Here is a 15113-nt window from a genome sequence, read left to right as displayed (position 1 = left end):
ACAAAAAAAATGACTCACATTTTAACATAACAGTCTCAGATAGTTCCTTTTAACTGAGATGCTTCCAGTATATTGGGATTTTCATAACTCATCTGAAAACCTTGGCACTACCAGATAGTGAATCCAATCGTGAAGCTCTTACACAAAACAGGAATAATTGAGGACCCAAAAACGGTGACTATGGTTTTGATAAGTGACTCATTTAAGGATAGATCCCATTGGTGATAGGCTTGCTAAGATTTCTAGCTCTTAGGTCTCTTTCTGTGGCTTTTGAGCTGCACAGAGTTCACGAGCAAGCCGAGTGCCCTCATGCCTCCCTAAATACATCTTTCAGTTCAAGCTAAGTCCAGCTCACCAACCTGAATGTCATTCTGTGGCACTGTGATAAAAATGCAACATTTCCATTATTGCCTTTTCTTGATTATAACTGATGCTCAGAATTCCCCCTAATTATCCAGGTTAAGTGCTATATATCTTGTGGCTTTCAGCTCTATGCAAATTTTGATATTTTTACGGCCACATCCATGGGATGCTGCACTGAAAGATCAGATTGTTTTTAAGAGTGGACCTTATCTTAGCAATCGAGAATAAAGTCATCTTACTCTGCTTAAAAGTTTTTCAATTTCCTTTTACAAAAAAAACCTTTTTTTTTTTCCTCCAGCAAATGCTGTGTAAATATTTCCATCAACTTAAAGCAGAGGGCATGAAAAAAAGTTAAGTAAAAGGAAAAACATCCCGTGACATTTTAGGCCTAAGTGGAAAAATCAGTTTTTGAATTGTAGCTGCAGACAAATTTACTCAGTGTACAAATAACTGCAATTACGTAAGAAATTAATCTTCAGCTTCTCAAGTGCAAAAAAGAAGCTACTGTTACAGTGATACTTTGCATGGGAAAGCCCTGTATCTTCTTCCTTCTGACATCCATTTCACACTTGCTGAATTTACAAGTGAAAGCAAGATTCAACCCTCCCTAGGAATTTGGAACTCCTCTTTTCTCATGGCAGAACATTTAGCATCAGATCTGAGCAGAGATGGGGTTTTGGCTTTGTACCAATGTGTAGCGTAAAACCATGTTTTACAACTAGTTACGCTGACCTAGCTGCACAGTCAGTTACACTATCAGAAATACAAGCGTTGTCAAACTGAGAATCAAAATAAAACATGGCTCCAGCACTCTTCTTCCCAGCTACTGCCCAGAAGCATCAAAGACAAAAGAACTAGCATTAGGGGAAAAAGATGAGGACAAACTTCAAAATGCACTTTTACTGGGGTTTAATACTTTGGTAAGTGCTACAGGACAGATCTACCAGTTACTGTCTTAGATACTGGAGATTCTGCTGTGATTTGACCCTGGGTACCCATAGGTAAAGCTTAGCAACCTCTCTAATAGGAAGAACGCACTTCACCACAACTGATTTTACAGATACAACTGCATTCTAAGGTAATACATTACTGCAAAAGTTTTTTTAGGCTCTTCTCAAATATAACTAATGGAAATTCTAGTTTGTGACTTTGACCTATCTCACCCTATTTCAGAGCAGGTGATACAACATCTCGTTGCATGCTGATCTATGACCACCACAACAGTAAAAGCACAAAAAGGTTATGTGAGGAAGGAAGATATTGCTCCCTTTCAGGATCTCCATGTCCCTTACTGCTTCCTCAAGATTAAAAATACAAGCAACTTTGCCTTCATTTTTTCCAGCGTGAAGATGCTAAAGCACTGAACAAGATGTTCTCAGGCTGAAGTATAGGCTGACTTTTCTAAGAAAAGTCAACAACTTCCAGCAACTATAACAGTTCACAGAGAGTTCACAAAGAATGGGCAGTGGATTACACCCTTGTTCTTCCAACTCCTTGCTAATTAAGTGGTACTGTCATTGAACTTATTTGACAGGACATTCATCTAGTTCTATATTAAAGCTACCAAGAAGGGAACTGTAGGAAAGTCTACCACAACAGCATGGCATCTGAAGCACAAGACCTTAAAAAGTACAGAGTGTACTTCCCTGTTTTTCTAGTTAGTTCTGCAGGCTGAGGGTGGGAGAACAAAGCCTAAGACCCTACCTCCTCCCCAGCCAAAACCACAGCGACTGCACCTCTTCCTTTTACACCCGTGCAAGCTCAACCAGCTCGAGACCTAAATCAAGTTGTGTGCACAACATAAAAACATGCTCTCAACTTATTTCATGTAACCGTTACCTACATATTTATTCACATCTTCACTGAAATGCAGATCTAGCGACATACTGCCAAGATTAAACAATTCGGGTAACTCCTTAAACACTATCAGCAAGTGCTGTGGCAGTGACCAGAGCTTGCTCCTCACTCACATCTGCCTGGCCTCCCACCTTTAACTCTTTCACCAGCTGCTTTGCACAGCAGAGCACTGTACCTTCAGCAGCCTTCGCATACACACAGCAAAGGGAAACATGGAAGTGTAAAAATACCAGCTCTGATCCAGGGACGGTTTATCTTCCACACATACTTATGATGAGCTTACCATATTTTAGATACTAGAAAGATTAAATATTATAACTACAATTGACACTATTAAATTCAGCGCCTGAAAAGTTTAATGAACAGTCAAGTATTCAAACACGATTTGGATTTAGAGACATTAAGTTGTTCCCTTTAACTTTATAGTAGAGCTACTTGCGTACTTAAACATTAGACATAGGCTTCCAATACCATACTGAATGATGGTCTTAAGGTTAATTTTTGAGGACAGATGTCATAGCTACTGCATACTTGGCATTCTCAGAGGCTTCAAACAGTACAGTCATTTCTGTATCGCTATGATATCATCTCACTAGCTGAAGCACATTAGTGCCTGAAGGCTCTACTCAAGGTCTCCAAGCACTACTTTTAATACAGAATGACACTGCATCTGTCCCAACAAACAATCCAGTTAGACAGTATGAAGGTTAAGAAATGAAAAAGGAGGATAGAGCAAGCACAAAAGGATTTGCTCAAGGCCAAATCTATGTTGATGGTAGAATTTGAAGAAAACAAACGTCTACCAAATTGAACTGGTCTGGCTTAACCTGATTGCCCAGAACTTCCCTTCACACCCTGGAAGAGGATTTGCCCCTTCCAAAAGCAGCACTTCCTTGTACCAGGCACCAGTTTAACCAGACACTGGCTGGTCACAAGAATTTCTACAGTGTGTAACCTCTAAAACTGGCTGGTGAAAATGTTCATCAAATCTCTCACAGAAAACGCTGGCACTCTCAACATGTTAAAGTTTTTTTCTCTTCTTCCTTTGGCCTCAGAAAGCTATTGGCTTGGGAGGGAGGGTTTTAATCAATATATCAAATACAAAGAATACACCACTGTAGCTAGCCCCTGTGCTCTTTATTGCTTTACAATAAAAGGTAAAACTCTGAGAAAACACATAATTGTACTAGAAAGTAAAAATAGTGCTATACAACTTTGCTAGGGCAAAAAACTGAAAAGGCTGCACTCTATGTATGGTAATAAAGACTATTTATTGAAATGTAATAAAATCAAATGTCACCTTTTTTTTTCTTTGAGGTTTTTTATTTTTTACAGAAAAGCATATCCCAGACTTCAAAATCCTCACAATCTGTATGTCACATGTCTCTCAAACTGTGAGTATTAAAAAATATACCTCTATCTTATGAAAATAACACTTTAGAGAAATTAATAAAGCAAATAAAATTATTTCATCTGTTGTTTTTTTCCTTTCTTGATACTTCATGATGCATACCAAGAGGAAGCACCTGGTAAAAACCACACATACGCTCAGGTCTGTAAGCAGTCTCAACTATGAGAGGTCAGGCATCAGATGAGATCTGTGTGAAAGTCCTTTTGCTTGCAGATCGTTGAGTGTCTATGAGGTGAACAATACAACTACTGGCCTGTGCCAGCCATCTTCAGAATTTCAACTCCCTCTCATCAGGGAGAGCCAGAAAACTTCCTGCTAATGTTATGAGGACTAAGGCTGCACAGGGTGCAAATTTCTGAACATTAGCAAGACAACAGGGAAAAAAGAGGAAAGAAAACAGAATCTTCTCAGAAGCAGCATAGAAACCATCCGATTTATTGAAACATGCTCACTGTAGCAATTTAGCTTCAAAGAATTATGCTGAGTTCTCCTTAAACACTAAGAACCAGTTGGTTTATTAAAATTATCAAATCAACCACTGCAAAACACATTATAGAATTTAGGTACATACATAGGGCAATTAAAGGCAACATTTTTCGTAAGTTTACTACGCAGCAAGACTTGGTCATTGTTAACAGGTAGCTTTTAGTTCAAACAAAACATTAAATTGTAGACTGAGTACCTTATCATCACTACATCTGTTTTCAGTTTTGGCCTGTGAGAAAGCAATATACTGTGGCAATTATGTTTCCCAAAGTTTTTCAGAGTTAGATATCAGAGGTAGCAATTGGGTTTGGTTCCTTGGTGTTTATTTACACCACACCCCAAGTATGTCAAGGATGTGAAATAGGTAGATGATGCAGTATTTCCAATAATCTAACATGTTCCAGGCCTGTATAAGTTTCTTGAGCAATCCCTTGACATGACAGGGCAGTGGGGTTTGATCTTTTATTATAGGTCACAAACTTGGTTTCCAGCTCCTCACAGTACTATGTGACCTGAGACACATGGAAACCAGGCTCCATAGACTTGATGCCATTTAGTAGTTGCTGTGGAATAGATGGGACGATGCCACAAACCTCCCTTCCAACCCCATCTTCCCAAACAATCAATGAAGTTAAGGACCAGTTTTGACAGGTACCAAGAAAGTTGGAAGATTTTGGGATGGCAATATATGTGCTGTGCAGAATTCTCTGAGGGAGACAGTCAAATTGGAGAGTAGCAGAGAATTGTGCTGTTGTAATACTTACAGGCAGCTTTAGCTGTTACAAAAGAACACGTGGCACTTCATAGTTAATGATGCCAAATTAACACAGATCAACTACAACTCCAAACAAAGACCAATAAAACTTCAGTCATCTACGCTGTCTACTCCTCTACATTTAGCTCTTCGAGAACTTCAAGAAACTCACAGGGCATGAAGGACAGCCCATTCTTTTTGCTATATTTGTTCTTAGATACATTTTTGTAAGTTTAAATGCAAGTATTAACACTAACAACAAAGTTAAAGAAAATAAATACTTACACATTTACTAATGCATTAAGCAGACTGCAAAGTCTATTATCATCCAAAGTAAAAAGAAGATAAATAAATACAAAAGAGAGAAATCTGACAGAAATGAGATGGAGTATGTCATTGTTATTTGAGTAAACCATGAGGGTTTTGTAAGTATTTTCTGCATTATTTAGGTCAAATAGACCAACTATTTCTCAAAACATTCAATTTCACAGTATCTCATTATTTATTAAATAATCACTGTAGCTTGGCATATTTATAAATCAAGAGAACAGTATTTTGAAAGAAGTATCACAGCATGGGAAGCCACCTTGTTGTCTTTTGCAAACTTCCTGATTTTAAAGCATCTTGGTGTCATGTGAGACATTTGATGAAATAATTACCTTCCAGATCTCTATTTCTCATTTTGTAATTCAAATACCCAAATTTACTGAAAGTAAAGCAAAGCTAGATGCCGACTCAAAAAAACATCCCCCATAGTTAACTGCTGTATTACAGGACATTTATCAGACAACCAAGAATTAGGATTGCAACAGTTTGGCAACAGTCCCTCTAATGTCACTATACATAAAACAGCCCTCTGGAGAACTGGTCTATCAGTTCAGGAGCCAGGACAGTGTTTGTGCAGCAAATTTGACATCACAGGCTCAAAGGAGGTGCCCCAAATGATCTTGTTCTATATTTTGGGGAAAGGAAATATAGTAAACAGCCTGAAGTTACAAGTAATGAATTTTAGTAAGACCCTGAATGAGATGTTAGTCTCTTTCATTGCAGTTCTATTGCTAAGAGGGAGAAGAGGCAGTTCAGCATTTCCACTGTACTCTCTGCAAGCCCTCAGCAATTGTCTCCCATACCACACTAGAAGACTGGTGGGAAAACAGTTCTAATTTACGGCTATATTGAACAACAACAACAAGTGCTACTTCAACTTAAAAAAAACGAAAAAAAAAAAAAGAAGAAAGAAAAGAGCATGACATATGGTTACTATTGCCGGTAAGAACTTTAACGCTGCCTGTAAGAACTCAATCAAGATTGACTAGTTACGTGGAATACATAGTAGCACCTTAACCATATATTTCCTGATTTTAAATCTGTGGCCTTATCATTTCTTGTGACACGATTACTGTCTTACATGCATAAAGGGAGATTTTGATCAAGCATTGCCTATTTTAAAGTTAAGGCGTTTGGTGCTTTTGGTTTATTGTCACTTTAGGAGGATGAATGAGGGACAGAAGATATTACTACAGAAGTAAGTTCCCGCTTCAAAATATTTTAGGTAAATGAATATTATTTTGATTGCAGAATCAAGTATTCTCCATGAACTAATTAGGAAAAAGAAGGAATTAAAAAAAATTGCAGCAATCCATTTCCTTGTAGACCTGTCTTACACACTAAGTGCAAGACTCACAGCCACCTGACTCTTGCTCACCACTGCAGAACTTGGCACCTATTGCATAGGCTGCTAGGGTTTGAAGAATCTTTTCCTTTTTGAGGCCCCATGTGCCCAACAACTCACTCACCTGCCACCCAGATGTATCAGACACATGTGATCCTACAGCAGGAGAAAAGTTATGATGTGTTTTTCTAAGCAATTTTTTTCCTCAAAGACCAAAGCAGGGAATACGTGGTGTACAACAGCCCATCAAGCTCTGTATACATGCCATATGACACCTGCAAGATCTCACACCCTTGGTCAGAAAGGATCAAAATATTTGGCTAAATACATCTGTTTGGTGCATTTGACTTTGCTGGATCTGCACAATGGAGTTTTCTAGAGGGGAAGTCTACAAGACCAGTCACTACAAGACCACAACCTGGGACTCACGCTATTGTTTGTATTGAAACTGAAACTTTGGGCAACAAAACCAATTTGCAAAATACTGCACAAACACAAAACAAAAACACACATAGCCAGTTGTCCGCTCTTCCTGCTGTTTTCTCCCTATTCCTTCCAGTGTGCTTATATATTTTCCTAAAGGAGGTGGCAAAGAAATAATAACTGCATGAATTCTAGTTTGTATACCTTTTAGGGATAGCTGCTTATCTGCCACAGCAGTGCAAAATACCCACATTCCTCCAGATAAAGCACAGAACTATCTGTTTACATCATCTGTCCAATGCAAAGGGCAATAGCTTTAAACAGTGGGGGCTCAGACTGCAAACTGTTATTTTTGGGTGGGGATGGGTGGAGGGAAGTTAGCAATAGCTAGCAAGAAGCAGCATCTTTTTTATATATATATGAATATATATATAAAAAGAAGTATTTTTTTAAGATATGCGTGAATTCTCTTCCGGTACAATGTAGAAAGACAAATAAACAAGATATTATCACAAGGCAAACAGAATACCACATAACGTGCAAAATACACAACAGTGTCAGCAGACGCTCAGAAAGCAAACTCATTTTTACTAAACATTTTGACAGTTCTCATTGGTTTTTTCTGGGGACAAGATTTTTAAAGCCGTATCTCATCAGACTGACAATCTTTTCCTTTAGAATTCTCTTATTTTACATGTTTCTATATAGTTTCTTTCTTATGGATAAAGCCAATGACTGCCCAAATGGAAAGCTGTCAACATGCAGAACATAATTCAGCTCTGCGTTTCTGCAGTATCATGCTTGTAAGGCTCATTTCATTCAATTCCACCATGACCAAGAAGCTTTTTATCAGTTACGGATCTGATGCAGGAAAACATCACATCCCTCATTAAATCCAGCACAGCAAAATCCTGGTTTGGCCACATCTCATAGGACCCTCTTTGAAAAAAAGCTGGTGATTTTATACTGACAACTACAAAATAGTAATGGTGAAAGTGATCTGGTAAACAGACTAGTGTACTAAAAAATGTGTATTTCAAAACACATATTCTGAAGTGGCCCTGCCTCTTCAATTTTCTACGCTTACCTTGGTTGACTTGTCAGCGCTATGTTCTCGTTTTCCTACGTGGTTCCCCATGATGGATCACCGGAACTTTAAATTCTGAAAAGATAAAACCAAAACAGCATTTTTGAAACCAATACATTTGTAGTGAAATACAAATTACTATGTCATCTGACACAGAACAAAGAGAGAGTTCTCATACAATAAGCATTTTTACAGTCCAAGGTAAGATCTGTGAAAGATCTTAAAAAAAAAAAAAAAAAATTTAAAAATGCTTATCTGGTCTACTTTGCAAATCTAAGCAATACCAGAAAGCTTTCCTTCTTCTAACAAAAGACATAAACAGAGGAGGAAAAATAAAGTGTTCATTGTGAAATTTGCAGATAAAACAAGGACTAGATTAGAAATTAGGTAGAGGCCCGGTCTTTCAATACTACGTTTATAACACCAAAACAGTGTAATATGTACCAAATGATCTGTAACTACAAACTTCCGTAAAAGATCAGCTAAGTTCTTTTGAATTCACATTTGCCATTATATAAACAGCAATTACTGAAAAAAAAGCGCACCACACTAAATGGCTAACAATTTGCTGTGAAGGTGAGAATGGATATGTTCTTTACAGCCCACACTTTCATGACAAGCACATAAGAAAGGAATGCTAACTCTTTCTTTGTATTTTCTGGCTCATCCTGTTGTATCTCAGCTTTAACAGAGCTTATGTAGGTTAAACCACAACACTAAAATTTCAGCTTTTAGAGTAGACTGGTGGTTAAGCTACATATTTCTTCTCGTAGAAGCATGTGTTTGTATAGAATCTTATACACAGCTGCTGCCTTCAGCCGACTTGAATGCGGTGTGAGGTAGCATTTAAAGTCCTGAAACTTAAAAACTACATGCAAAAGAAGCTTCAAGTGGACTTCTTCCTCTCAGAATTACGAACTGAACTTTCAGTAATAAAGTTCAGTTTCTTGTGCTAACAGTAACACTTCATTACACTGCAATAACCAGAGGTATATACCATAAAACCTTAACATTAGAAATCCTGGCACAACGCTCTCGCTATCAGAGGGCGAAGTTATTTCATTAAGCATAATCTTCAGAAAAGGCTTGGGAGAAAAGTACAACCAGACCTCTGCTACGATAGAAAACGCGTAAAGTAAAACAGTAGGCTATTAACCAGTTTCAGTCAGTAGAACATACAGTTATAACCCCAACTACACGTACTGATTTGTTTACCAAAAGACTCTAAAGATAGAAACTTTGATTACTTCTGACTTTCCATCACAGAAATGTGCACTTTATCAAAAGCAATCTTGTCCTGAATCTCTACTGCAACTTTTGGAGTGACTAACAGATTTATTTCTGCCCGACTCCGATGACAGATTTTCAAGTTAGTCAGGGTCTGCAGTGCTCACATGGCTATTCACTGAATTCCATTCACTCTGAAATCAAAAGTGCCACCTATCAGTGTATCCAGTTAAATAACTCCTCACAAATATCCACTTCTAATGTCTCACAAAGGAAAAATTAAAAAACATCCAACTCATTAAACGTACTCAAGGTAGAGTTCATTGGCAAATTGGAAACAGAGTTGTTTGTTTTTAAACAGCACTATTACATAAAAGATTGAAAGAAAAACCCTACCCTTTTAAATTGTGAAATCAGCACAACCAATTCACATTTTTGTGAGATTATGAAAATTTTCAAGGAAAAATACAAATAAATTCGTATACATTGGGTTTCAGAGCTGAACTACCCCAAACAGGCCTTTCCTCTACAAATTACGAGCAGCAGCTCACCTCTCATCACCTACTTTGCATATAAGGAAAACAGAGTGGAATACAAAACTGTAAGAAATGTCTACAGCAGAAAATAAAGGCATAATGTTCCGAGTGTTACTCTTCCTGTCATTTATCAAAAGATTAACTATCAAACTTGATCTGTAATATATATACGTTTAAGTAAACAGATTACGGAGCCAACATAACACTTGCAGACCAGAACTCTGATCAGTGTACTCCTGCCTCCCCTTAGTCTCCCTGGTGTCTCTGGAGTAATGCTCCATGAAAAACCACCCTGCACCCATACAAGACTGAGCATAGCGGAGTCCCAGCCCTGCAGTGCCATCTTAAAAAAAGATACCAGATGCAGACAAGCTATGCTGTGAAACTAAGCCAGATAAATATTTAAAAATCATTTGTTGGCAGTGAAAAGAAAAGCAGTAAAAACTTCTATGCTACCACACCATAGATACCTGAAAATGATAAGGCCAGTTTTCTGCTCAGAAGCCTGCACAAAGCAAGCAAACAAAATGAATACCAAGCAAACAGAGAAGCATATGAAATGGCTAAGCAACACACTCCTGATTCCCAAATGCATAATTCCTTCAGAAAGACACTACAAATTACACATGGAAGAAATTAAAAAAGAAAACAAGGCTTGGAGAAATGGAAATGCACAACTCTATTCAAAGTTTAGGAGTGTGGTTTGAGAGTACACCTACAACTGGGCCAAGTGTTCTGTTTCTCTACAGACTTAAAAGCTGAAAACTAATGGCATTGATTAAGCCCATAAATCTGCACTTCTGTTTCCTTTATTGTTTTGAACGTGTTAGAAGGACAGCATATGGTCTAAAGTCGCATGACAGACCCGTTCTTATTCTCACCTCATATCCAGAAACTAACACTAATACAACTAGATTTTACTTCATCTTTTTCATGCATAAATGAACACAGATGTTTAAACTCAAGATACATTAGCTACAGGTACCTGCTATAAAATCCTCACACAGAGGTAAAGCCACTTTTTAGCCAAAGGGACAAAAGCAACCATCCAGGTAGCAATAATATCCTAAAAGTTACAGAATTCTTCATGCTACCTGTTAAATGGAGAAAACTAAGTAATTCTTTGGGGAAAAAAAAAGGCTTCCAAAAAATCTGACACGAATTAGGAAAGGAAAGCGCCAACTGTTCTGTAGATACCTGATTAGGAAGCAAAAACATACATACATCCAAGCCTGTAAACATTAAATTCATTTACAGAAACAGAAAGACCTTATTCTTCATTTTAGCCTCAAGCAGAACTCTGCCTCACTTGATTAAAAACTGAACACATGGGTCATTTTCACTTCAGGATGCGAGTACATCCTGAAGTGTTGACTTGAAACACTGCTTTTGGTTCTTACTGTCGTGAGAAGACCACACTGCACAGTTTCTACCTGTGCCAATCTTCACGCAATGAGTTGAGTCACTGACTTCAATGGGATTACTCATTGTACGATCTTTGCAGGAACTTGCAGTCAACTATGCAAAAAATCTGAGCTGGAAAAAGATTTGTATTTTCTTTTTAGTCACCTTCATAACATACAGGTTGCCAGACTAAGCAGCTCTCTATAAAGTGAAGCAGCAGCTTCTTGCACTTATCAACACATGTCAGTCATCTGATCAACATTCTTTTCTGCAGAGGAATCCATACATGCTTCAGCACTGATAAACAGCCAAAAGAACAGTGATGAAGCACCAGAACAATGCAAAAACAGAAGTGCTGTAGAAATGCAGTAACCTTCTTTCAATCCAACAAGAATCACACCTAACAATAAACTGCCAAAATAGGCCTGAGCACGAGATTGAGCTTATGACCTCAACAGCGTTTGCCTGAAGCCTTTGGGATGAAACTCTGCAAGTTTCATAAATCCTGTGAGATGAAAGATTTTGCACATGGGCTTGACTCACAAAATGAGAGGGGACGCTACACAGGTCTGCGGTGATCAGAGTACAACACTAGCTCCCCTATAAAACTCCCCATCAAGACTGTGGGTTTCAGCATATTAAAACCGTCTCAGACGCTCAGGAAATAACAGGCCATGTGAGCAAATTGATTTAATAGGACTAAAAGTTGAAAACATTTCAGCTACCTAACAACTCTTTGGGGTGAAGTGAGTGAATTACAGCAGGAAGCTGTGAACCGCCGCTGCAGACGCTGCCAGCAGAGTCACCCAGCCGCCTCACACCACAACCACGTACCCAGCTGAATCAGCTCTGCTGCCAAGACCTGGGCACTTCCCAGTAATGACTGATACAGGAGTAACTCCAGCTATACAGGCTGCTTCCAGTAATTCCAAAGACAGCCCGGGGATTTTGCCTGGGGCAATAAAATAAAGTGTCTCCTCCCATCAATTTACCTTATTACGGAGTCAATCTAACAGGTAACCTCATGGAAGCCTAGACCACGCTGCTTTCCCACCCTCTTCATGATAGGATGCCATATTCCAACTACCAACAACTACAGAAACGCCACTGCCTTACCCAAGGAGAGAAATTTCTCCTTGCTGTCTGCCAAACACAAAATAAAAACCGAACAAATACAAATATATAAAAATACATGTATGTTGCGATCAAGAAACTTATTTCTCTTCACCTGAACAGTTGATTAAAAATAGGGGTTTAGAAACATGTATCATCATATCATTTTTTTTAGCCCATTCTAGTCTGCCTGTTGAAATTAAGTGGATATTTGTAGTTAAGAAGAGGTTCTAATCATTTTCCCATACACACATAGAGTCCTATGAAGAAGTTTAAATTATGATTTAGAATTTCCACTGAAAGGCAGAAAAATACTTCTCTGAACTTTTTGAATATACCAAGAAATGCAACGGTATTACTTTCTGCAGGTTACACTGTTTTAACTGCAAAACAGCATTTTCTTTCTTACCCATGGAAGCCTGAGAAAAGTTCACCCCTTGTAATTGTCAGACTCTAAAGAGTGTCCTTCCCCTGCAGTATCTCACAGAGCATTGTAATTTTTGTATATGCTAAATACAAATTATAAACTTCAGCCCAGAACTAGTTTACAGTGACAGCTCACCAATTGTAATTCAAGAGTTACAAGAGGCTATAAGCCAATGCACTTGGAGCACCTTTATTCAACATTAATGTTTACTTTGTATTAAAATACATGAACTACCAAATGTAAATCACAGGATGCTGCAAATGGATTGTTAAATATGATGCTTGAAGAGTAATTTAGTTACGTAAAATAAGGGTTCAGTCTTACCTCTTCCCACACACTTAGTTATGACTCAACAGAACTACACATAATAATAAAGGTATGCAAGTGCTTACATATTTACAAGTATCAGAACATAATTATTACCTTGTCTAGGAATACGTATTCACCACAGACTGATGTTGTTGGATAATAGTGCAGAACACTACAATGCTAGATATGTTTAGCAAGTGCTCCTAGCCTTACTCACGCATGGGAAGGGTAACCGTAGAATATAAAAATATTTGAGGAATTTACTTAAAACTACCTGCTAAATTAATGACTGTTCTTATCCAAGCAAATGTTACATTTTAGTACTATATCCAGATCTTATTAGACAAAATAAAGAATGTAATTACTTTTAAGAAATGTGCAAGTTCTCCCTAATTTTGGTAGCCCTCTAATGTAGACTCTTAATTACAAACTTATCCAGCAAAATGACATACACAAGATTATTTTTTTTCTAGTGTCAGGTCCAAGTTATGCAGCTTCCTGGGAAGCAAGCTGACACATTGCCCAGCACCAGCTGCCAGCTAGATGGAAATCTTTGAGTGGGTTTTTTTAGGCTCTCAGCGTGATACACATCTTTGGAAGAAAGCCCTTCACTTCAGCCTTCTTTCAAAACAGATCGAGATACTGGGCATGCCTCATCTGTTTCTTCAGAATTCCATCATCGTGGTAACCTAGTATGCCAATGCACCAAGAGAGAAAACATCCAGCAGGCATAGGTGAGTGACCTGCAGCTAATTCTATCAGCAGCCACAGTCAGATGCTTCAGAGACAGATGTGAGCAACCACATAACAAAAGCAACCTGCCTCATGGGCAAGCTTCTTCCCAGGGATCCTGTCCTCTTAATTCAAGTGTTAAATTATTTCATAAAATATAGTGCCTTCTATCCATTGTTCCATTGTTATTTAATGCAGATTTAATTTTTCATTACCCATGAAAGCATGCAATCCTTGCTAGATCAAACCTTATTTCACTTCTGACTTCCACAATGATATTTCTCTGAGGAACCCTTCCTGAAAGAAAAATACATTATTCCAGACACATTTCCATCACGAATGATCAAAACCAAGATTTCAGTGGCGACCATAATATTTAAATCAGAGAAGTCACAAGGAGTTTAGTACCGATAGGTGTATTTAATCATGCTTGTACAGTGCCTTACGTATCAAAGTCCTGCCCTTCCTGGCCCATCCAGACACTACAGCAACTTTCATGTTTATAGACAACTGTATGTGCCTTAGCAAGGATCCTAGACCTAGAAAACCACCCCTCTGAGAGACAGGCCAAGTTCTGAAACACTATTTATCTGAGAAAGTACTCCCCAGTCCTAGCATAGTTGTTTGACAGTTTACATACACCTCATAGATTATTGCAAAGGACACAAGAATTAAATAATTTTCACTACAGTTTTCTGCAAACAGTACAACACAGGAGAAAGGCTGCAACACTGAGATAGAATATATTCTGGGAAAGAACGCTGTTGCAAGCTATTTCCTAAAATTGCCATGGGGTAAGCACAGCAGACGGGACCCAAGGTTTGAGATCTTTTCTGACTGCTTTGATCACAGTTTTCTGCTATCTATCACCAGCAAGAAGGATGCTGCATATTATTTTTTGTAAAAGCACATGATTTTCAGAAATCTCACCTCAGCACAGCTAAGGATAGTCCAAATCTGATTATAGACAAGTCTGTAAAAACAATTATAATGAATTTGGTAAACCTCATATATTTATTTTCTGTAGCTTACGTTTCTCTTGCTTTTCTCTTCTTTCTTCCCTCAACCCACTCCACTCTCCTTGCTGGAACACCATCAGCCTCATCCCGCCCATTAAGAAAAGATACAATTTTAAAACAAATTTCTCAAAAGGGCTTTTCTGCTTCCCTTCATGAACAGAAAAATGCCCACCTAACATCATTTAGCGCATACTGACATCTATGCTCCCTTATATAAACATAAATCGTCAATTATTATAATCAAATGGCATTAGCCACATGCTTACTTTTTGTCTTCAAAACACTAAGATTAG

General features: G+C 38.1%; 1 protein-coding gene across 2 annotated transcripts in view; it reads right to left on the bottom strand.

Moving 5' to 3' along the window:
* The window catches only part of MBP (myelin basic protein), a 124327-nt gene that overhangs the window by 86009 nt on the left and 23205 nt on the right, over positions 1-15113 (bottom strand). For both annotated transcript variants that reach the window (XM_075022857.1, XM_075022856.1), the window contains exon 2: positions 8054-8128. In XM_075022857.1, the coding sequence (XP_074878958.1) occupies positions 8054-8104 (51 nt within the window). In that variant the 5' untranslated portion in view covers positions 8105-8128. The remainder of the gene's footprint in view (positions 1-8053; positions 8129-15113) is intronic.

Source organism: Buteo buteo, chromosome 3 (genome assembly GCF_964188355.1).
Source record: "Buteo buteo chromosome 3, bButBut1.hap1.1, whole genome shotgun sequence".
NCBI classification, from domain to species: Eukaryota; Metazoa; Chordata; class Aves; order Accipitriformes; family Accipitridae; genus Buteo; species Buteo buteo.
The sequence above is the reverse complement of the archived record's forward strand: the minus strand, read 5'-3'. Positions and strand labels throughout refer to the sequence as shown.